The 22,957-nt window shown below is 36.3% G+C and overlaps 1 protein-coding gene across 3 annotated transcripts in view; it reads right to left on the bottom strand.

Annotated features, from left to right (window-relative positions):
- MED23 (mediator complex subunit 23) overlaps positions 1-22,957 on the bottom strand; it is a 43,211-nt gene that overhangs the window by 13,887 nt on the left and 6,367 nt on the right. Inside the window, exons 6-19 of one of the 3 annotated variants that reach the window (XM_065931335.1) lie at positions 22,641-22,739; positions 21,757-21,858; positions 21,246-21,315; positions 19,943-20,055; positions 18,493-18,588; positions 17,923-17,940; positions 12,201-12,401; positions 10,362-10,505; positions 9,000-9,145; positions 7,690-7,935; positions 5,396-5,538; positions 3,903-4,077; positions 3,105-3,268; positions 892-1,016 (exon numbers count right to left, since the gene is read on the bottom strand). In XM_065931335.1, the coding sequence (XP_065787407.1) occupies positions 892-1,016; positions 3,105-3,268; positions 3,903-4,077; positions 5,396-5,538; positions 7,690-7,935; positions 9,000-9,145; positions 10,362-10,505; positions 12,201-12,401; positions 17,923-17,940; positions 18,493-18,588; positions 19,943-20,055; positions 21,246-21,315; positions 21,757-21,858; positions 22,641-22,739 (1,842 nt within the window). The remainder of the gene's footprint in view (positions 1-891; positions 1,017-3,104; positions 3,269-3,902; positions 4,078-5,395; positions 5,539-7,689; positions 7,936-8,999; positions 9,146-10,361; positions 10,506-12,200; positions 12,402-17,922; positions 17,941-18,492; positions 18,589-19,942; positions 20,056-21,245; positions 21,316-21,756; positions 21,859-22,640; positions 22,740-22,957) is intronic. The other 2 variants (XM_065931336.1, XM_065931337.1) reach the window with 2 other exon arrangements.

Raw genomic sequence — 22,957 nt, 5'->3', positions numbered from 1 at the left:
TCTATATTGGGAAAATACAAAGGCTTTGATTGGATTATCCGTAAGATTCCTTTCCTAGATTTTCTAAACAGAAATTCCAAGCAAACCTGAAATCAAACTTTCTTCAGTCATCTGTTGATACTTCTGCTCATCTTTGAAAAAAGAGAAAAAGAAAAAGATATGCATGTACTCTTGGGTTACATATTTTAATATCCCTACGAGGAAAATCCATTACACTAACCAGGTGTTTCTCAGACTATGGTCCCCAGACTATCAGTATTAGCATGACCTCGGACCTGTAAGAAATGTGAATTCTTGGCCCCCATCTCAGACCTAATGAATCAGAAGCTCTGCAGCTGGAGTCTAGGAGTCTAGCTAAACCACCACTCCAGGGGATTCTAAGTTTGAGACCTACTGTTCCAGTCCTATTAGAAGTTATAGAAAACAGATGTTTATTATGCTTAAAATTTTCTCTGAAAAGTAGAAGACAGATGAGGTTTTCCTTTCTCCATATTATAATAGCCAAGTTTATAGCTTTTCTCTCTGTGTGATTAAAAAAAAAAAATCAGTCAAATGTACATGTGTATATTCTGTGAAGGTCCACTACATTGTGTTTCTCCCCATTACTGTTCAATGAGAGAGAAAGAATTGTTTAGGTCATGTGTTACATCTCACAAGATTCTAAAACTGGTAACTAATAAGATGAGGCCATAACAATTGCAGTTTTAGAGAGACATCCGGCCCTTCAATAGGACAAGGAAGAACTCAAGAGATTTTGGGAGTAATAAGAAAGATTCACAAGAAGAAACAAAAGCTAATTTTCTTTGGATGTCATCAAAACTAGAATAACACAGTAAATGGGAAGAATGATTTCATATACTGTACATCAATATATAATTCAAACAAAATTACCTGTAGTGGGCCTGGAAAGCAACTAAGAGTATGTGAGGCCCAATTATGAGGAGTAAAACTCATGATGGTCTGAAGTATGTCTTTACACCAAGTTCCCTGAATTGAATCAGAGCCTGTAAAAAAATCTAACACAAACAAATAAATGTAACCCAGATATAAAAGATCATGTCCATAATTCATAGATGATATCACAGAAAAAGTCACAAGTTTGTACAGTCAGAGAATTTCTGCAGAGCATTCACCACTTAACTAGTGATCACATCAGTAAATATGAAGATAGCTAGTGAAAGGGATACAAAAGACATCTGGTACCTTTTTTTCTTTTTAAGATTACAGAACATCAATGACACAACAGTGGTACAGGCCCACCACGGCTGCTCATTTAGTTCACTCCTGAATGAGGTATTATCACTTTACTGAGCCAAGGAAACAGAACTGTTAAAGTACAGCAGATATGTCTTCTGGTGACTGAAATACCTACAGTCTATAATCCTCTAAATCAAAGAGGCTTATTTATGTAAAATAAGACAGTATACACAAATGTATTGGAGGTTGCTAAACTCAGTAACTATTTCTCTAAAACAGCCATTCTCAAAGTCTGGTCTGCAAACTTTGTGGGTCCCCAATATCTTTCAAGGATTTGATGAGGTCAATACTATAATAATAATAATAATAATAATAATAATAATAATATTAAGACAGCACTGGCCTTTCTACCATGCTGAAATGTGCACTGATGGTGCAAAAGCAATGGTGGGGTAACACTGCTGGCCGCTGGAACAAATCAAACAGTGCTACCAAATTATACTCACAGCCATTGTAATCTTCACAACACACCCTGAGCAGGAAAAAACTGCCAGTTTCACTTAAGACTATCTTTGATAAAACTATAAAAAAGATTATGTCTCAGCCCTTAAGTACATCTGTTTGTAACATCCTGTGTGATAAAATGGAAGTACGCATAAGGTGTTGCTGCTACATATCAAAGTATGAAGGTTATCTTGAGGAAAAATACTTTGTGATTGAGTATTGGGTCAAATTAGCTGTTTTTTCATGGAATCCCAATTTTACTTGAAAGAGCATATAGTTTTTCAGATTTGGACATTAGGCAGATATTTTCTTGAAAATTAATAAAGGGAGCCTCTAACTTTAAGAAGAACAAATGACTGTATCTTTCACTAATGATAAAATTTGACCTTTCAAGTGAAAATGAGAATTTTGGAAAACTTGCATCCACTACCACAAACCCAATCGCTTTCTAAAACTTAAAGACTTTTTTCCTAATGAAATTTGTAACAAAGTTAAAAAATATAATTTTCTGATGCTATATAATGAAATGTGTCAACATTTATAAGACCTACCTACATAATCCAGTAAACCAATGTTTTCCAAAAAACCAATCCATAAGGTTAAAATATCCATGAACACAAAATCCACTAAATGTCCAAAACATATGAGCAGATTATAACGTGACAGAGCAGGGTTCCCTGACGGGACTTTGGATTCCACATTGTGGAAACATTTAAGAAACTACCAATTTTTCAATTTTGTGTGACATTACAGTGGATTCATAATTAGCTGAAAAAGCCATTTGAAATACTCTTTCCCTTCCCAACCTCCTATCTGTGTGAAACCATACAGTGTTTGTTGTTTTTTTTTACTTACTTCTTCTGAAGTAACATCTACAGTAGGTGAAATGTAAGAGAATTCAGCTATGTTCGTTTATACCAGACATTAAATTCAGCTATGATCCTTTACACCAAAAATTACATTATTTATGTTAACATGCAATAGGCTTTTTATTGTTGTTGTAAAATGAGTCAGATCTTAAAAAGTCCTACTTTAACACCTAACAAAGCAAATATCAGATATAAGCCATATAAACAGAAAATGTTTGGGAATTTTAATCATTATTATTATTGTTATTTTTGAGTATAAAGTGGTCCTGAGACCAAAAAGGTTCAGGAACCGTGACTTTAAAACGATGTCAGATGACTAAAAACCGATGTTCAACCAAGTTAAAATGGTAGTACAGAAGAACTTGCTTTAATGACTGAAATGGTAAAGATCACCAAACAACAACTGGTTTTTTTGGATACAAGTGAGAAGAATCTTTCCAATATGTTACCCCCCAGCCCCAGCCCAGGAGTCAGGAGACACGGCACCCTCTGACGCATCTGTGTCTGCGGCTGGGGGCTGCGTGTTCACTGTACCTGTCACGTGAGTTGCTCGGGCTAAGGTCAGTATCAAGGCGCGGTTCAGCTCTTCAGACTCCGCTGAGAGCACCGTCTTGGGATCACTGAGGAAGCGTGTGAACTGCGGCTGCACCTCTGAGCTGCCGAGCGCTGTGATGAGCCTGAGTGCAGTGCTCTCAACGCTGCAAGGTGGGAGAGCAGACACAGTCGTGGAGAAGTTAAGCTGCACATAAACTCAGAACTCTAGAATTAAATGTAACTCTAGGTTAATCACAATGGGAAAACAAGCAAACTATAAATTTCTCTTCTTTGATTAAAAACAAACTCTGTGTGAAAACAAGCTTTGCTTAACTTGTTTTTAAAAATCTGAGGTGTCAAATTTAATAGCAAAAATCATCTGACATTTTTATGCATCTGAAAAAGATAATGTGTAGCTTTAAGGACTAAAAAAAATGTCACCTGGATACATAGCATTTCAAAAATGACATCTTTAAAAATTCGGAATGTTTTCAATTAGAGCAAAACCAAAATGACATGATACTGTAACCATAACCTAAATAAGCACTAAGTTAAAACACAAGGTCAAAAGTCGTGGAAGTACTTGTTCTCAGTCCAAAGATCCCCAAGCAATGATGCAACTATCTTAGTAGGTTTCTATTTAAGAAGTTGAACTCTACTTTTTCTACACTGGAAATAAAACACTCCAGAAGCAGAGGAATTTTATGACAGTGAACATTACACGGTAATGGGTTAAGTTCACCATCTTGAACAAATTTTCTAACCAACCCAAGGGAAGACAGTCTCCAGTGGGCTCACCAGAGATGGAGCTGGTTCTGGTTCGTTTGCGCAACTGCAGCCAGAGTGTGGAGATGGCTCAGGAGCTGGACTCTGTAATGCGGCTGGATGTGGTGCATCCGATAGCTGAACATCTCAAGGAGAGTGTGCAGGATACCCCAGGCGTGAGACTTAAAGACAGTTGGCAGGAGCTGACCTTGAAGAAGATTAAGACACCAATCAGTAAAAGCTGTGAATTAAAAGGTACTTAGAGAAAAATCACAGCGAGTAAACTCTATGCAAAGATTTTGATGAGGAACATACACATATGCAAACACAGATACACACAAATACACACATATATTTCCCCAATTTTCTCCATAATTTGTACTTTAATTGTAAGAAAGAGGATTTCCCTGGTGGCTCAGCTGGTAAAGAATCTGCCTGCAATGCAGGAGACCTGGGTTCGATCCCTGGGTTGGGAAGATCCCCTGGAGAAGGGAAAGGCTACCCACTTCTGGCCTGGAGAATTCCATGGACTGTATAGTCCACGGGGTCGCAAAGAGTCAGACACAACTGAGCAACTTTCACTTTCACTTTGTAAGGAAGAAAATTCAGATTCTTATTGTAACACCAAGTTTGCTTTTTTCTTTGGAACTTGAAAAATGATAGTCAAGTTCACCTGTGCAAGTAAAGAGCCAGGAAATGGGAAAAAATTACTCTAGGCTTCCTCATGTCTTCATTTATTCTTATTTAGTTATCTTTCAAATTATTTTAATAAAGTTAATGTTCCCAACCTTTTGAAGCATGAGGATCATTTTTTATAGACAAATTATATGATACCCCCTCCTTTCTGCTAAGAAAGCTTAATTTGACTTTCAATTATCTGCAAAGAAGAGTAACCATGGTTAAAATGACACTGCATTGGTAAAAATTAGAATTACCACAAATCAGAAAAACACTTTCACATTAGAAAGTGTTTATTATTGAGAACTGCATAATAACTAACAGACATTGTAGTGCAGGAACTGGATTGTAATGCATCTGAACTGTATTACATTGAATTGCACTGAATTATAATGCAATGCAGGAACATGCTTTCAAATTGCCAGTCAGACTTGCAACTCACTGCTGTCCCAGGGCAAGCCAGCAAGCCAGCCAGATGGGACCAGGGTTTTTATGATCACAGACAGGTCTGTCCTGTCCTGTTTACTGCATCCCAAGCACCTAGGACAATTACATGCCGCCCGCCCCCCCCCACACACACTTTTAAACCGTAACTTTTAAAAAATGTATCCCATTCCCTTGACCCTCTGTGAGGGTCTTATCCCTCTTTTTTGCTCTATTTTTCTCTGTAAGATTTATTTTATATTTAAATTATATATATATATATTTTTTCTGTTTTCCTCATCAGCAGGTGATCGCTAAGATGAGAGTGACTTCTGCACACTTCTATATTCCTAGAAGCTAGAAAAGTGTATGTTGAATGAAGAAAAAGGTTAATGGTTATAAAACACCAGAAAGTCCTGTCTTACTGATAAATCCTTTGATGCCCAAAGATTCTATTTCCATATAGACCAATAAGCGGCTGTAAGTTTCCACTAGGGCTGGAGCCAAGGCCACACTGGACTTTGCGTGAGCAAGTTTTATCACTCTGGTAGCAATGCTGTGGATAAGGCTGAGGAGAAACAACAACATAAAATAAACAAAATAAAAATCCAGATTTTTCACATAAATACAGGAATTATTCTACTCATAGGGAACCTGGTGTAAATCTGAACTCCTAGCTGAAATGAATCCGCTCTGTTTTGTCACTTAGGTTTTGCAGGACACAGGGCAGTGATGCACTGTACAGCCTGAGACCAATTCTGGTTTCCATGCTGCTTTCAACCCACATCAGGGTCTCTCTGTTCACAAAACAGCACAATCTGGGTACAACTCATAAGAATGGAAGAAAGAAGCTGTGATACACATATACAACGGAATATTACTCAACCACAAAAAGGAAGACATTTGGGTCAGTTCTAATGAGGCAGATGAACCTAGAAACTATTATGCAGAGTGAAGTAAGTCAGAAAGGGGAAGATAAATATCGTATTGTATACATATGGAATCTAGAAAGATGGTACCAATGAATTTATTGGCAGGGTAGCAATGGCGAAACAGACACAGAGAACAGACTTGTGGACGCAGGGCAGGGGAAGGAGAGGGCGAGATGTATGGACAGAGTAACATGGAAACTCACATCACCATATGCAAAAGAGACAGCCAGGGAGAATGCTGTGTGACCTGGGGAATTCAAACAGGGGCCCTGTACCAACCCAGAGGCACAGGGTGGGGAGGGAGGTGGGAGGGAGGTTCAGACAGAGGTGACACATGCATACCAATGGCTGATTCATGCTGATGCTTGACAGAAAACAACAAAATTCCGTAAAGCAATTATCCTTCAATTAAAAAAAAATAAATCTTTAAAAAAAAATAGTATGCTTGAATGGTTTTAGGCCATTTTTCTTTTCCAAATATGTAACTAAAACCACTTAAGAAATTAACTTTTGTTACAGAACCACTTAAGAAGTAACTGCAAATCCAAATATTAACAGGATTACCTGTTAATATAAGGTATTGACAGGGCTATACGCAACTCCCTCACATGCGCCAGTAAAGTGCATGTATGATTCTAGCGCAGCATTTACCGCCTGAAAAACAGAGTGGCTCTTCTAGAACGAATGCTCTCCCGACCTGGAGGCCCACACACACATTCTCCTGGACCTATGCAGTGTTTGAAGCTGAGTCAACATTTAATGGGGGAAAGTCTAGAAATAAAAATCTGGATTTCTAGCCCTTTCCAAAAAACATTTTGAAGAATTAGCTACACTAGTACGCAGTTTAACGTAACAGAAATTAGCCCCAGTGGCAGTACTGTGGGTTGAGCCCCACACACCCCAGTCACTCACAGCCCCCCTCGATACACAAGCTTCTGGGCACACTGGTACCTGACTTGCCCGCATGCAGCACCAGGCACCACCCACTCACATCATCAGCTCAGCTCCTGTGGGCACTTGGGGCCTTTTCTGTCTTTTAGAAACCATAAATGTAAATTCTAAAAGCACCCCTTCATGTAGTCAATACAAGAAAGGTATTACAGGTTTTGCATCCCTGGATGCAGTAATTCTACTTCCAGCAAATTATTTAATAAAAATGGAATCATGGATAGGTGCAAACACAGCCAAAAAAATAATCTTCATAGCCATTTTTATAACACTAAGACACTGCAAATAATTTCAGTATCCAACAACATGCAATTGACCGAAGGATCACATATAGACCTAAAAAAAGACCTCTATGTAGCAATTAAAACAGATGGTTCTGAAGAGCACTAGCCCTAAGAAGATGTTTAATTAAAAAATGAAAATAAACAGGTGTTTAATAGAGTTGGATACAACTTAGCAACTAAACAACAACAATGAGAAAAAGGTGGCTATAAACAGTACTGTAGTTAAGAGCACATGTTTGAAAAAAACAAAAAAAACCCCTATAAATTCATATATATATACACAGAAAAAGGACTCAGAATATACATATATAAATGTAATTTTACAATGCTTATTTTTCAAGGAGGGATTATAGCAATTATTTTCATTTTCTTTGGGCTTATATGTATATTCTAGAATTCCCATAATAAACAATACCATTTTTGTTATAGAATAAACCTAAAGGTTTTTTAAAATATATCTGATCATAAAATATACACACATAATCATGAAATCAAGTCTTTACTACACTGATATCAATTTCCTGACATAAAACCAAACAAACAAAAAAAATATACCTCATTTTGGCATGAACTGTCAGTGAATCCAGGAGGTTCATTGGTAAGGGCGTAATAGATCCTGAAGCCAAACAGCTCGTTCCAGGAAGTGGTATCCTCATAATTCCATTTCCATAAATAGTTTCCACCAGAGCTCCCATAGGTAACGTAAAACATTCTGAATTGGTAGAGTATGCATTACATAGCAGGGCGATCTTATAGTCATTCATTTGTAAACTCTTATTTCTAAGACTCTGCTGCAGGAACCTAAAATTTCAAGTTCCATTAAATAGAAAAAAATGAAAATAAATTCCAGAAAGGTAATCTGCATTTTTTTAAAATAAAAGTTTAATTTCATGCAAGAGTTTGAGCAAGCTGTGGGAGATGGTAAAGGACAGGGGAGCCTGGCGGGCTATCATCTATGGGGTCACAAAGAGTTGGACGTGACTGAGTGACTGAACAAATATACTATCTTTATTCCTATAGATATCATAGTTTCTGCCAAATGAGTGCTGACACACGAAAGGTTTAAGCAGCATTTCAGAAAGAATGTTAGCAGTTAAAAGTGAACAAAGAATAGTTGTTAAATAGGTACTACATATACTGCACTAAGACTCAGATAATGAAGAAATAAGTCACAGATTCATAAATTAGGCTTCTATCTATTATCTACTTGCTTAAGAACATTCAAATGCCTTCATTTCAGATGTCACTAAGGAAAAATGGTTAAGGGGTATCATACAATGAAAGTCAAATGAAATGTGAAATCCGACTACCCTGAAGTCTCCCATGAACAGACCTGACAGTCTTTTTCAGAAGGTCTAGGTGGGAATTAACATCCTTGATGGAAGCCCAGTCCTATCTAAAAAAGTGCATCTTTTTTGGGTAATCACAGCTTTGGAAATAATGTAAGAGAGCATGCCAACCAGATCAGTTCAGTCAATCCTGGCAGCCCAGGGAGTGAGTGATATCTCAATCATGCTCAAATCTAAGATATTCTGAAACATTTTTACATATTTTTGGAAATTAAGTATTTTAACTAAGGTAAAATACAGAAAAGCAAAAATAGACCTGAAAATTAAAAAAAAAAAAAAAAGAAATATATATATATATCCCCACACATATAAACAGGATGGGTTAATCTTCTAAATGCTTTCTGCTGCAGGTATTGATCAGGTTCTTAGTTATAATGTACACATTAAATATTTATCCTTACCTCCAGTGGATGCTGGAAAATTTTCATATTTTATATAAATACTAAGACAATTATCATTAGCCTTCACCCCACTATTAAGTTAAAAAAATGAACTGTCAAGCTACAAACAACTTACTCATGGTGAAGTTTTAGGGAGTGAGGTATTGGAATCTGTAGTTTGGAGTTGTCATTTTGGGCTTTTCTGTTGAGGTGAATCCAAATGCAGGTCATGGCAAAGGCATGAGTTGACTGGGGTTTGTTAATGTCAGGAACCGGGATAAACTAAAAAAGAACAATTTGCATATTATAAGAGAGCAGAGTGAACTAATTATATGTATTACAGTCACCCAATTCCACTGGATTCCTTTTTAAAACATCCTGTGTTAAGGAATCTCCAGCTGTCCTTTGTTCAATAATACAAATCAGAAGATCTAACAGCTATCAGATATTGAAACTACTAAAAGATTGCTTTTACTTTCCAAGAAAATAACAGAAATTCGTAGGTGCTTAATCAAGCTTTTTCTACTGTCACAGAGCATCCACAATCATTAAATTTTTATTTTTTAAAGTTTAAACACATCATATGAAAAAATTAATCACATCATTATTTTACTGAGTGTGATAAACATGAATAGAGAATTTCTAGGAGTCACATGTATGCTTTTCAACAACATGTAAGAGATAAGCAATCTAAATGAGTAGCCATCAGACATACTGTATATTGATGGGTGAAATGACACAGATGTCTGGAATTTGCTTTAAAATTATCCAGCATTAGGAAAAACAAGATGAGAAGGAAAGAAGAAATAAGAACATTTCTTGGTGATGGGTACATGAGAGTTTCTTTTTTTAACTTACTCTACATTTTTGGTGCATTTAAAAACTTCCATAATAAAATGTTCCTAAAAAAATGGCAATCATTAAAACATACCATATTTCAAACACCTTATATAATAAGCACTAGTGTGACATTGGAGAAGGAAATGGCAACCCACTCCAGTACTCTTGCCTGGAAAATTTCATGGATGGAGGAACCTCATAGGTTACAGTCCCTGGGGTCACAAAGAGTCAGACACGACAGCGACTTTACTACTGTGACATACTCAATTAGCAAACAACCAAAAAAAAAAAAAAAATTAACAGATACTGATGTTATTTGGTCCTTAAATATGTATACATTAAAACAGTTTCACGCTCTTAAAAAATTGTAAACCTTTTTAAAATATAGAGAAAGAGCTTGTCATACTAGCTGTTCAACTGTGATTTGACTGTGATTAAAGATAAACTTCAGAAACAATCTAGTTAAATTTCTTCATTTTACATAGAAATGAACTAATGTCAAGAGAGACTGAATGTCCATCCCGTGATTACAGCTATTACAAAAACTGGGAAAAGAATCATGTTTCCATTTTTCAAGTCCAGTGCTCTTTCCACAAAATTACACTAACATTCTTATACATAAACTAGACATAATTCTAATCATACTAGCCAAACTTACTTCTTTTTCTGGGTACAGAAGGTCGAAGAGCTTCATGACAGGGAGGAAGTCAGCGAGTGCATTTTTCTGAATACTCCCAGAAATGAATTGTAGGAGAACCCACATAAGATGGTCTCGGCCTTTAATCAGTCCTCGCCCCGCCAACTGTAAAAGATATTTAAATGCACATCTACACAGTTAAAGAAACAGATATATAAAGTTTAAAGAAAAAAAAAAGAGAGAGAAATCTGGTTCTCAGAAAGTTAGCACCTAACTTTGGCATTTACTCATTACTTTGTCTCTACTCAAGGCACACCCAGCAACGCTTTTAAAATTAATATTGCTTCTCCCTGATTTCCAAAACAACTATGCAAATCAAAAATGAAATGTTTTAGACATAAAATTAAGTCGAGTATGTGTGCACGAGAATCAAGTTTAATATGGGAATTTTACTAAAAATACCGCATCAAAACACAAGCAGTCTGGGGTGGGAGGTGGGAGGGAGGTTCAAGACGGAGGGAACACATGCACACCTGTGGCTGCTTCATGTTGATACATGGCAGAAACCAATACAACACTGCAAAGCAATTATCCTCCAATTAAAAATAAATTAAAAAAATACCAGAGTTTGTTATTATTATAACAAAAAGGTTAAATTTATTGATTTTTCACTCTTCAAAAAGGACTGGTTATAAAAAATACCTTTCCTGGTTTCCTACAGATTGTAACAGAAACCACTGGTGGAGATAGGGGTGGTAAGTAAGAGGTGGTTAAAAGGATTTTAACAACTCTTATGAAAAATTTCCCCAAGATAATCCAGGCTATCAAGATGTTACAGGTATATCACCACTCATTTTACTCCTATTCAATGTGTATAAAGCCTTGTGCCTAAAACCAACCCTTCCCACACACTTACTTTGCCACACGTATTCTGTTTTGGATTCACTGTCCTCCTCTTTCGTTCACTGCCAAAGCAGAAGCCAGTGAATGGTCCTAGATACCTGACACTCTCTCTGTCACCTATTACCATCACGTCCTATTAATACACTTCCCCGCCAACCTGCTTTCTCGCTCCTCCTCTCTCCTGGTTTAGGCCTCAGCCTCTCTCCCCCAGGCACTGCAACGGCTCCCTTACTAGTTTCCTGGCCTCTGATTTTGGCTTCATTCATCTCTACATCACTGTCTTCCCATATGTGATGCTTAGCAGTAATTTTTCCAGCTTGTATCTGATGATGTCTTTCCATTCCTCATTTACTTCCTAAAGTAAATTTTAAATCCTCAGAACAAACACAGGGGCATATAAAGGTCTCCATGTCTGATCTTACTATCCTGCTTTCCTCATCTAACCAACACTTTCCCTTCTATAGTTTTCTTTCATGTTTTCACACATTTCTGCCTCTAAATGATCATTTTATTGCCATGGAAACACTTTCCTATGTTTTCCCCTTGGCAAATTTCCACTTGTCTTTCAAGTAATAGTTTCAAGCCCCCTTTAATAAAGTCATTCTTGGGTGTCTTTAACAGGGACTTTTCTCTTTCATTTCTATTGCAAGGAAACATGTTTCCATTATTATTATAATCCAATTGTTTATACCTACATTTTCTCACCAGTAAGGAGCTCTTTGAGGGTACTATATTAGTACCTTTTCATTTTGTATCTCCTGGCCCTGGCGTTGTGAATATGTGGAATAAATAAATGGATCCAGTTTTAACAGTGACAACAAAGTGAAAAGTGAAGAAATCATAAGAGCAATGAACAAAAGAGAAATCAGAGCTCGGAACTTCTGTTTCACTAGATACACTCGTCTGAAATAGACTCATCAGCAGGTGAAATGGCTCTGAGAGAGGGCGTGCACTCACCTTCTGATGAAGAGAAAGGACCATATGTGGGAAACTTGCAAACTGGAAAAGCACAAAGAAAATGAGCTGGCTGGAGAGATGCTGCCAGAGGAGCTGGCTGGTTCCCCCGTCATCAAACTTCTCCTCCGTCTCGGACCGCTCCATGGCGTACACCACCAGGTCCACCAGCTGGTCCTCTAGCACAGGGCAGCGCTGTTTGTGCTGTGGGGCAGAGATTGAATACAGTATTCCAAGAGCCTCCCGGTCAGCTCCCAAGTTACCAGTCAAGGGGCGTTCATTGTAACAGAGAGGCCAGGAAGCATGGAATGACGTTGAACTTAGAAAGTTAAGGCTAGGTTTAGTCCATTAAAGCTGCACCATGTTATATGATTACAGAGGATGAGTTTCATAAAAAATTAGTTTTCAGGTCTCACCTAAAACAGGCTTCCCATCAGCTTTTGACTTGTACTACAGACATCATTGTTCCAGTATGACAGAGGGAATTACACAGTAGAAAATTCTGTTATTTATTTCTTGAACAAAGAGCATTTTAAAGAAACATGAAATGGTGGTAACAGTATTAATTTTGCAATCTAACTCAAAATATGAAAACCCTGGATTTCCAGGAATCACACATTATGACAAGAGAGTGAACAAAGCAGTGTGTGATCTATTTACTTAAAAGTAATCACCACTGGTTTACACTAGCTTTATACACAGAGGTATATCTAAATATTCAATGTCTGTTTTTCAAAGTGTGGTACTTATTTGATACTGAAATGGAAACTTCCTCTATTAAAAAAAAAAAGGCCTCAAAGTTAAAGCTATGTTCTTCCCTCTTAGAAATCAAACATTATGCAGCTTTAATTTTAAATTAGACTATTTTAAAATCTAAAACAAGAAAAAGAATTGAGTTTAAACACTAAAAATGAAAATGCAACTTCCCTTTCTAGAGGCAAAAAGGTTTATACTTTTTAAAGCGATTCAAAAGCTTTTATCAAAAGAAATGTTAAGCCATATTTTAAGCCATTTTCATATTTTTAATAAAATATGTTATATGACTTAATAGCCAGGCAGTTGGAAGCCTTACTAATGAATACAATACTAATACAGATGCTTTCCCTATAAACTTTAGATGTGATTATTAGTCTTTTGCCATGAAAAAGGGATATGATTTCCTTAAATTTAGGGGGAAATGCAAAATGGGGACGAATTTGGAAAAAAACAAAACATAATGAATAGCATCCCCTCTTTTGCATGCTTTCTGCCAGCTCCAAACTTGTAAAGCTCCAATATAGCTGCACTTCCTTAAAGCATGCAAATAAAACAAACATCTATCCAAAACAGTAAGCATCAATGGTTGTTTCATAATTTTTCCAAAAACACAATGCCATGATCACAGTTCAACCACATTACAGTTTTACAAAGAGCAATATTAACACCACCAGTTGGGACTACAGTACTTTTCCTCCAAATGTAATTATCATTATGAAGCAGAGCAAAGTGCAACAGACAACACTACAAACTATTTCTTAAATCAGCATGCAAAACTACTGTGTACAGGGCTTGAAATTCACTAGTTCTGCCAACCACCAACAACCTAAGAAATGTGTCAGAGAACACAAATTTAGAGTGAGATCATTCAAAGTATACAAGAGTCAGAAAAATTTGTGAAAAGAAGTAAAGCCAGGATTTCCAGTAGGAATTTTTCGTTAGTGATGGGAATTTGGTTCTAGTTTGGAAACTAACCAATTTGTCATCTATTCCTCCACCCACAACAGTCTTCCATCAATCTGCTTCAGGGAAAAAGAACAAACTAAACCAAGTTGGTTTTTAGCACCTGGGTCATTTTTTTGAGTTTTCCATGTTAGTACTAGCTATTTGTTTTAAAGAACTGAATTTTAACCTATATATTTTTAGAAGTGCAGTGATTTATGGTCAAGTAATTCATGATTTAGAGGAAAACCAAAAATACTAAGATTTTGGCAAAGTAAGAACTAGGAAATTTACAGTCAAAGCTGACAACCATTCAATATGTATTAAGACTCAAAATTACCCCCAAATTTTCTGTTAACAGTTAATGATTTAACTGTTAACAGTTAACAGGTATATCTCGGGCACCAAATGCAGCTACTTAGTCTGAGGGGAGAAGAACATGTCAAAATTAACTCTGTATTTCCCAGGTGTTTTTGGTTAAATCCAAGGATAGTTCTCAAACCAAGCTTAGGGATAGCTTAAACTTATGTTCTTCTTTTACTTGCCAATTTTAATAATACCAAAAAAAGAGAGAGAGAGAGAAGTATAGATTATAAAATGAGCTGTGCTGCTAACTACTTTAGAGTAAGTTTTATTTTAGTTTTCAACTGCTAAAAGATAAGTACATTAAAATTAAGAGTCTCTACCACATAAATTATTTTATAAAGTGGAACAAATCTGTAAATCAGTTTAATGACTTGTGAATAAAGGCTAATTATCAATCACTACACTGGCAGTCAGTGGATGCTATCTATGTCTATGACTATTCACAAGTTGCTGAAAGCTTTCATGAATTTAAGTCTTCAAGAAGTAGGTAGATAAGTTGAATTAGCTTATATCATACATATATGCATGTTTAGTTAAAGCCTCTTTTTAACAGTAAGAATCTAAATTCAGCATTTTAATTTCTGCATAATGGTTCAAACTGTATTGGAAATTTATTTTAGATTTTCAGCCTAAAAATCAGGCACAAGGCATTAATGGAAACATGAATATTAACCCCCACCCATACCCCTGATTTTTTCCCACCACTATTTAAAATGGCAGTCTTAGTAACCATATCCTCTATTAAGCGGCCCCTGATATTTCCATGTAATGGTTTTGGTACTGCTTATGTGGTACAATTTTAACATATTATAATTAGGTGTGTGCTTTCTAAGCTGCTTCAGCTGTGTCCGACTCTTTGCGGCCCTATGGACTGTAGCCCACGAGGCTCCTCTGTCCGTGGGATTCTCCAGTCAAGAATACTGCAGTGGGAAGCCCCAATCTGTATGTTAGAGTGTTTAGATGAGAATGTTATTGGGATGGAGTTTTCTTAACCCAGAAGGTAGTATTTATAATGCATAATCATTTACTCGTAGTGAATTGTTTAAAGTTAACACTTGTTTAAATTTTTTTACACTATAGCATTTATGCAATGGTTTACAGAATTCATGGAATTATTTTTATCAGTATGGAAATTAATTAAAACTCTGATCTTTAAAAAAAAAAAAAAAAAAGAATACTACAGTGGGTTGCCATGCCCTCCTCCAGGGGATCCTCCAGCCCAAGGATCGAGCCTGCGTTTCTCATCTCCTGCACTGGTACATGGGTTCTTTAACACTGGTGCCACCTGGGAAGCCCATGAACCTAGGCAGGCATTGGTTAATTTAAAAACCATTATTTCAGAGACAGAAATTAATTTTAAAGCAGTATCTATTCAGGACAACTTGGGAAGAAAAATCCCTTTGTATTTCATTTATCACATTCTCTACCAACCAGAACTGGAGTCCCCTGCCAGTAAACACCACTTTCAATGGTGCCTTTTAAGGATAAACTGAATGATCAGTCTAGTACCTCACCATCTCAGCATGGTCAGAGTTCATACACCAACATGTAAGAGCTTGAGGATGGATCTGTTTTGTAATGCTCCTTTTTGTAGAAGGAATACAAACTGTTGTGCAAACACACAAAACAGGATTCTTCCACTGTGAACACTCTACCCTGTTGGTCGCAGAACTGGGCTGTTTATGACCTTCTGAATGCAACCGATTTTAGGATAAAGTACCAAAGCCCAATTCCTACTGGAAAATACAATATGGACAGTTCTTAAAAGGTTTCAAAGCTTTAAGTAAATTATTGCATTGCTAGAGAAAGGATAAGAAAGTATAGTGCAGGATATAGTTCTGTAATGATAAAAGATGTAATAACTTGTTAATTTTTAATCATATGCTTCTTACACAGTGTGCTCTCATTTTCCACCCTACTTTCTAGGTGGTAAAAATAATATGTCAATTTGGCATATACCTTACATTTACAAATCCACTCACTACAGTGTTTTCTACCAAAACAATTACTGATGAATTGTGAACTTTTGACAATGTTTACACTATAGTGGGATCAATACTAATAATGTTCTGTCAGCATTTCCATTATAAACTTTATTTTTTATGGATTTATGTCTTAGTCATAAACTTTTTTTAGGTTGAAACTTGTTATTGAAAGGATCAGATCAGAAATATCCTTCTCTAAATTTCATCAATTTCTCATTTGAGAAGAGCTGCCCTCCAAAAGCAAAAAGTTAAGGATGGCTAAGGATATCTGGGGGGTGGGATTAAAATGACCATGGGTATGTTTATTCACCAAACTGCAGAAAAAAAAAAAAACTGAGTCAAGTATGCCTTAAAGTTCATTGCAAAAATTAGGTTTAAGACATAGCATGAAAGCATTCTTTCAAGGTTAACTGAATACTTACCTCTAACTCAAGTGAAAGCTCATCAGAGTTAATGACTTGGTGTTTAAGATGTTACATTGACAGGTTATGTGAGGTAACTGTCAGATACTGTGGTGTGAAGCAGTTTCAGTTTCACATGAACAAAGGCTTGTCCAAACAAGGAGACTTGGTAAATTTTTCAGAAGAAAAAACTTAAAATAATAAAAGAGATACTGCTACTAGGGTGAGGTTTGGCATGCAAAGTTTCAACACTGAGCAAGTTTTATGGCCAAGCTATATGTCCTTAAAAATAGGGCTTTATAAATGGAAGCACTGGCACAACCTTCACTATAGTATTGCAAACAGCAACGCTATTTTATATAACTTGGACGAGAACGTCTTATTAAAATCAAAAAGCTGGTCTATTTTAATATGCTGGGCTCAAAAATTTTTAACAAAAATAATGAGAACCACTATTTTGCTTAAAATCTCAAAGGTGAAAAGTCCTGGAACAGACTTGGGAACGTACAAGAGTCCGTTTTATAGAGTCTGGCCATTTTGTGCTCCTCCTACCACACGTGGCCTTCCACTGAGGCGCTCACGCCAGGAGGGGGTCACTTCCGGCAAAGACTGACAAAGAAGCGTGTTTGTCAAGCAGGTGTGGGGTCACCTAAGAGTGTGACATTTCTCAGTCAACCTCCACGTTTCCAAAAAAGCTTCCCCATGTAAAGCTTACCACTCCAACTTGTAAAAGTAACATATCTCTGTTAAACTGTTTTTTTCTCTTTTTTTGTTTTGTTTTTAATTTGTTTTTGTTTTTAGGCAAAGCAAGGCAGGTATTTTTAATGATGTTGTTGTTTGTTTATGCTTTAATTATCTGGAAAGATAAAGGCCACCACAAATCTTTCCATCTCTGAAAATTCCACCAGGCTAGCTTTAGCCCTAAGGTAGGAAAAACAGTAAAATGGAGTGGGAAGGAAAAACAACTCATCAAAAAGTGACAGGCTTTATCAAGTGCCAGGTGTTGTCTCTTGATTGAAAAAAAAAGAAAAAAGAAAAAAGAATATTAAAAAAAAAACCAAAAAACAAACAAACACCAAAAACCAAAACCAAAAACAATCCACCAAAAACAACTCTCATAATCCCAAGAAGAAATTCATTTCAGTGGCCTTGGTCTCAGCATGGTCCTGCCAATTTCAAGCCCCGACCATACATGTATTCTCTAAATGGAATCAGTGGCTACAAAGCGGCCAGCGTATCGTTAGTCACAATACAACAGTAAGGTTGTGAACATACCTGAGCAATGTTCAAGGTCTAGAGCATTGGAGGATGGGCAGGACAAGACAGGACAGAACAAAAATAAAGGAAGAAAAAAAGAAAAGACAAAACAGTGACTATGAGGCCAGCCTCAAGGAACCCAGAGTCAGCACAAACCCGCCCACATGTTAAACCACCAAAAACATACACCAAAAAGAAAAAAAAAAAAAAAACAGCAATTGAGGCCACGCTGAAGATACCAAGGGTTATAAAAATAGACACCCAAACCAAAAAAAAAAAAAATAATGTCAAAAATTATGGTTAAGTCATGTGTAGGTTTCTCTGGCAAAAGGTATACTTGAAACTGGCCTTATAGAAAAAAAAGCAATGCAAAATAAACCAACTTTTAAAATATCTCCTTTTTAATTTAAACATTCTTAAAGCAATATATAAATGATAGAAATAATACATTACTTAATAAACCATATACTAAAAAAAAATCATCGAATAGTTCTTAACTGTTTTGCTCAGTTGCTACAGCAAAGAAAAGAGAAAAGAATAGTGCAGATTCTATGCAGAGTTTACTAGGTTTCCAGCATAGTACAGTACCTGCTTATTTAAACCTAGCATATTGCAGACCATATCCCTGGAATAAGGCTGCTCCAAAACATATCTCAACAAAGCAGTCTGTGGTTCAAACAGATCCTTTAAAGAAAATAAAGAAAATCATTGCTTCAAGATTAGAGTTAATGTTCATTCAAAAAATTTGAAATTGGGATAAAAAAAGCCTCTAAAGGCTCTTGTTACCTTCACACAGTAGGCAGTATCTAGTGGGAAAAAATCAAAGGATTTTAGTGTTTACAATTAATCTGCTCCCACCCTTCATTTCATAAATGACGTAACTGAGTTGAAGGGACTTGCCCATGGTCACAGAGAAAACCTTAGAATGGCTTCGGCCACAGTCATGTGAAAGTCTTAAGCATCACTGTAAGGAAAGGATTTTCTGCCCAGAAATCTAATCAAAGAGGAAAGGGGGCAGTTTCTAACCATTATTCTGCATGTGTAAACATAAACATAATTTCCAGATTCGGCAGGACAAGTGCATTGGCAGCACAGGGCTTTATAGTGTAGATTCCGAATCAGATTATCTGAGCTCAAATCCGGACCATACTGTCTGCTAAAGTTAACACCCCACTCTGTGTCTCAGTTTCATCACCTGGATAGTGGAAATATTAAGATGATAGTTAAGAATAAGCTGTTACAAAGTAAAGTTCTTAAAACTGTGCCTGGCATATAGGAAGTACACAATAAGTTTACCTGGTTTTATTACTGCTTTGATTATAAATTCCATGTAGTTTATCACTTTTTCATCTTTCAAAGTTTTGCTGACTAATATCCCAAGAGCTGTGGATTGTCACCTTAGTTGTACTATTTTATCCTCCTTCACTTTGGGATAAGTTTCCCAATCACTCTCTACATCATTTTTGACATGAAACATTTACATGAAAACTATTTGGCCCTCCCTATAACCTGCTCTGTCATCACGCCAAACCCCAAGATAGTAAGATAAATCTGCCATATGTGTTTCATCAAAGCTTTATGTCTATACCTCATATTTCATATTATGGATATATGTGGATTTTTCTCCTTGAGAAATTTCTACTCTACTTTTGTCCTTCCCCACCTCTCCCCTTTTGACAAAAAATGCAACAAATAAGGAAGCTCACTCTTCAAGTTTTAGGGACACTGCAAATTCACTTTTGGTCCTTACTTTGTAAAGGAAAAGTGAAAACAAGGAATCAATTAAAAATTCAGTTTTCTAACACCAAGTACTTTGCCAGAAGTGGACCGCTGGAATGTAAACACCTGCAAGATTACAAACCACAGGCTAAACTTGGATCGTGAAATCATGACATAAACCATGGTTTATGGTTATAAACTATCTTTCATTGAATATTTACTTTTTCAGTCTATGAAGAGATAATTTAGCATTACACAATATATAATCTTGGATGAAGACTATGAAGGATCAAAAGCTCCTTCATCTTGAGAAACATACCTTATCATATGGCAAAAGGCCTTTCAAAGGAAAACGGAGAGTTGCAGGGTCCAATTTCCATGAATTACAAATGGCACCCGAGTTATTTACAACTGGTAGAAGGCTGCAACGGCCTGTAGGTATTACAAAAAAGGCTTGTAAGTAAATGTGAACATAGCAATGCCTAGTCTTTCATTCACACTACAAACAGCTAATGAATATCATGCTGAACCAGGCACTGGTTAAAAATATGTTTTAATTAGCTAGAAGTCTGGGAATTTTCTTTGAATATTTTTAGCCCAGGTGGTTAAAGACCAATTTGTTCAAGACTTCCAAACTCACAAATGTTGCATTTGTCCAGGGACAGAGTTCAGCAAGCCACAATCCATGAACCAAATCCACCTGCTCCCATTAAGTTTCACTGGAACTCTATTCCTTCTGCACTCTAAGGGCAGAGTTGAGTAGCTCTAAGAATGCATAGCCCACAATGCCAAAAATATCTGTTGTATCACCATTTATAGAAAAAGTTTAAAGACCTTTAATCTTGGGTCAAACTAAGTAACTTTAAACAGGATGTTCCTAGAGGTCTTAGATGTAGTACTTGACTATTAATCAGTCCATGTATCCAAATGCCTGATAAAATGTTGTCACTGGGATGTCCTACAGGCGCCTTAAGTTCAATATAACATAAACTAAATTCATCCTCACTCTTCTCAAATCTGCACCACTTTCCATAATTCATTAAATGATGTCAATATCCACTCAGTTATAAAAGCTAAAAGCCTAAGAATTATCGGTCTAGTGTCCTTTTCATTTCTTTTCTGTATTTCCAGTGGCCAGAATAGCACCTGACTCACAAAAAGTGCTAAAAACTTGGTCATTGATTAAATAAGGGTCTATAATCCCATGCTGTGCTCAGGCTACCATGATTTCTAGAAGTAATTCATGAATATACATATGAGAATTGTAAAAACTGCAAATCATGTGCTTATTTTTAAAAGGAAATTCAGAGACTCTAATAAACATGAAACAAGTGGAAAACAAAATAAATTATATACAGAGCAAAGGTGTGAACTGGAATGGGCTGGGAGTCAGACAATGTGGTGCACTAGAGTCAGAGAGACAGATTTGCTGAGAATTCCAGGTGTCTGGGGAGCAGAGGTATATGCTATAGAGATATACGCTTCTAGAGTATATGCTCCTAGAGTTACACTAAGATAGCAAGTCACCAAGACATGTGTAAGATTTCATCCGTCAACTTGGTTCAGTAGTCAGCTTGCTAAAAATCAGGTACTATTTAGAATATTTTAAATTATAATCCTACCACAAATGGAGTTTATCCTTGCTGTTGGCCTGAAGGTATCCACAAAGTCTGATACCAGGTTTCCAAGTAACTAAAACAAAATAAAATGAAAACAAGTAAGTAGAAAAATAAAATCAAGATTGCTCTGAATATAAGAATCATTTACACAAAACAAGATAATATGTAAAGATTTAGTACAATTCCTGGCACATAAAACTACTCAAAGGTTAGTTCTCTTTCACTTCCTCCTAAACAATTACTTACCAGTTTGTTTGTCCCTGGATTAAGCCAGGTCATATCACCATGTCCTTAGCTATCTGATGAAGCTGCGTATATTTTACGAAATGATATATATAAACTATCTCAGCAGAACAGCAGAGAAATGAAAGAAATGCATCATAAAAAAAAAATCACATATTATCTAAGGATAAAGTGACCATTAAAAAATTAGCACACAAAAAATCAGATTAATATAATTTTTAATATAAATTTCTATTAAAAATTAAAAAAAAAAAACACACATCAAATTTACCCAATGTGGAAGTTTTCCCTCAGGATATAGTTTCCTGATCTCTGTGACTGCAAAATATGCTGGTAGTAAACAAGCATTTCTTTCCAAGATATATGCTATAACCTAGAAAAAATAAAAGGGCTATGTTATTATTTTGAATAGTCCCACAGATGTGCCATTTAAATCCAACAACAACAATATTTAAAAAGTAGAGATATTATTTCATGGATTCAGTTGGCCTAAATATAGCATAAAAATTCATTTAAGTGTGAATATCTAAAAATGAAGATAAACACAATGATTGCTGATAGTAAATAACAGACTAGATTCCTGATAGTATGTAACACTGAACATGCATTAAATATTGGTAGGCTTCCCTGTTGGATCAGGTGGTAAACAATCTGCCTGAAATGCAGGAGACCAAAGTTCGATCCCCGGGTCGGGAAGATCCCCTGGAGAAGGGAATGGCAATCCACTCCAGTATTCTTACCTGGAGAATCCCATGGACAGGGGAGCCTAGCGGGCTATAGTCCATGGGGTCAAAAAGAGTCGGAAACGACTGAGTGACTAAAACCAACAGGAAGGCAATAGACTAAAGTAACAGTTCTTGCAACACTAGGTACTAAGCACAAAGACCTTTAAAGTGGCTCATAGGCTGACATCTCCTAACGGTTGAAGATACAATACCATCAATATTGTTGTTTTCATAATTAAAAACTATGAATTAAAATGGAAAATTTCCTTCTGAAATACAGTGGAAGTGAAACAGTACCTTTAAAATGTGATTTTTGTGGAAGTAAAGAAATGGAACATTTTACAAACTACTGTAAATTTTAAAAGCACAGAACCATAAAACTAGACATCTTCAGGAGATGACCCATGAATTGCAGACACGTTTAACTTACCTCTCTGGCTGCCAAAAGCTGCTGTACAACAGCCGAGCTCACTGTATTGGGAATCGTCAAGATTTTCTCCAAAATCACTTTTAAGAGATCTCGAACACCCTGGTAGAACAAAAAGTCATAGATTAAATTTTTAAAAAGTCCCAGGTGCTGGTTAAAATGCCTAAAGCTTTCAAAGATTATATACTTGGAAAAATATGTAACCCTCAAAGTCACACTTTTAATTTTTCTGAACCAAAGCCAACATTCAAACCCCTAACATTAACCCAAGAGAAGCATCATGTTCCAAAGCAGAATTTTAAAGAATGGCTTGCTATATG

Source organism: Muntiacus reevesi, chromosome 3 (assembly GCF_963930625.1).
Source record: "Muntiacus reevesi chromosome 3, mMunRee1.1, whole genome shotgun sequence".
NCBI classification, from domain to species: domain Eukaryota; kingdom Metazoa; phylum Chordata; class Mammalia; order Artiodactyla; family Cervidae; genus Muntiacus; species Muntiacus reevesi.
This window is presented reverse-complemented; position numbering and strand designations above follow the sequence as displayed.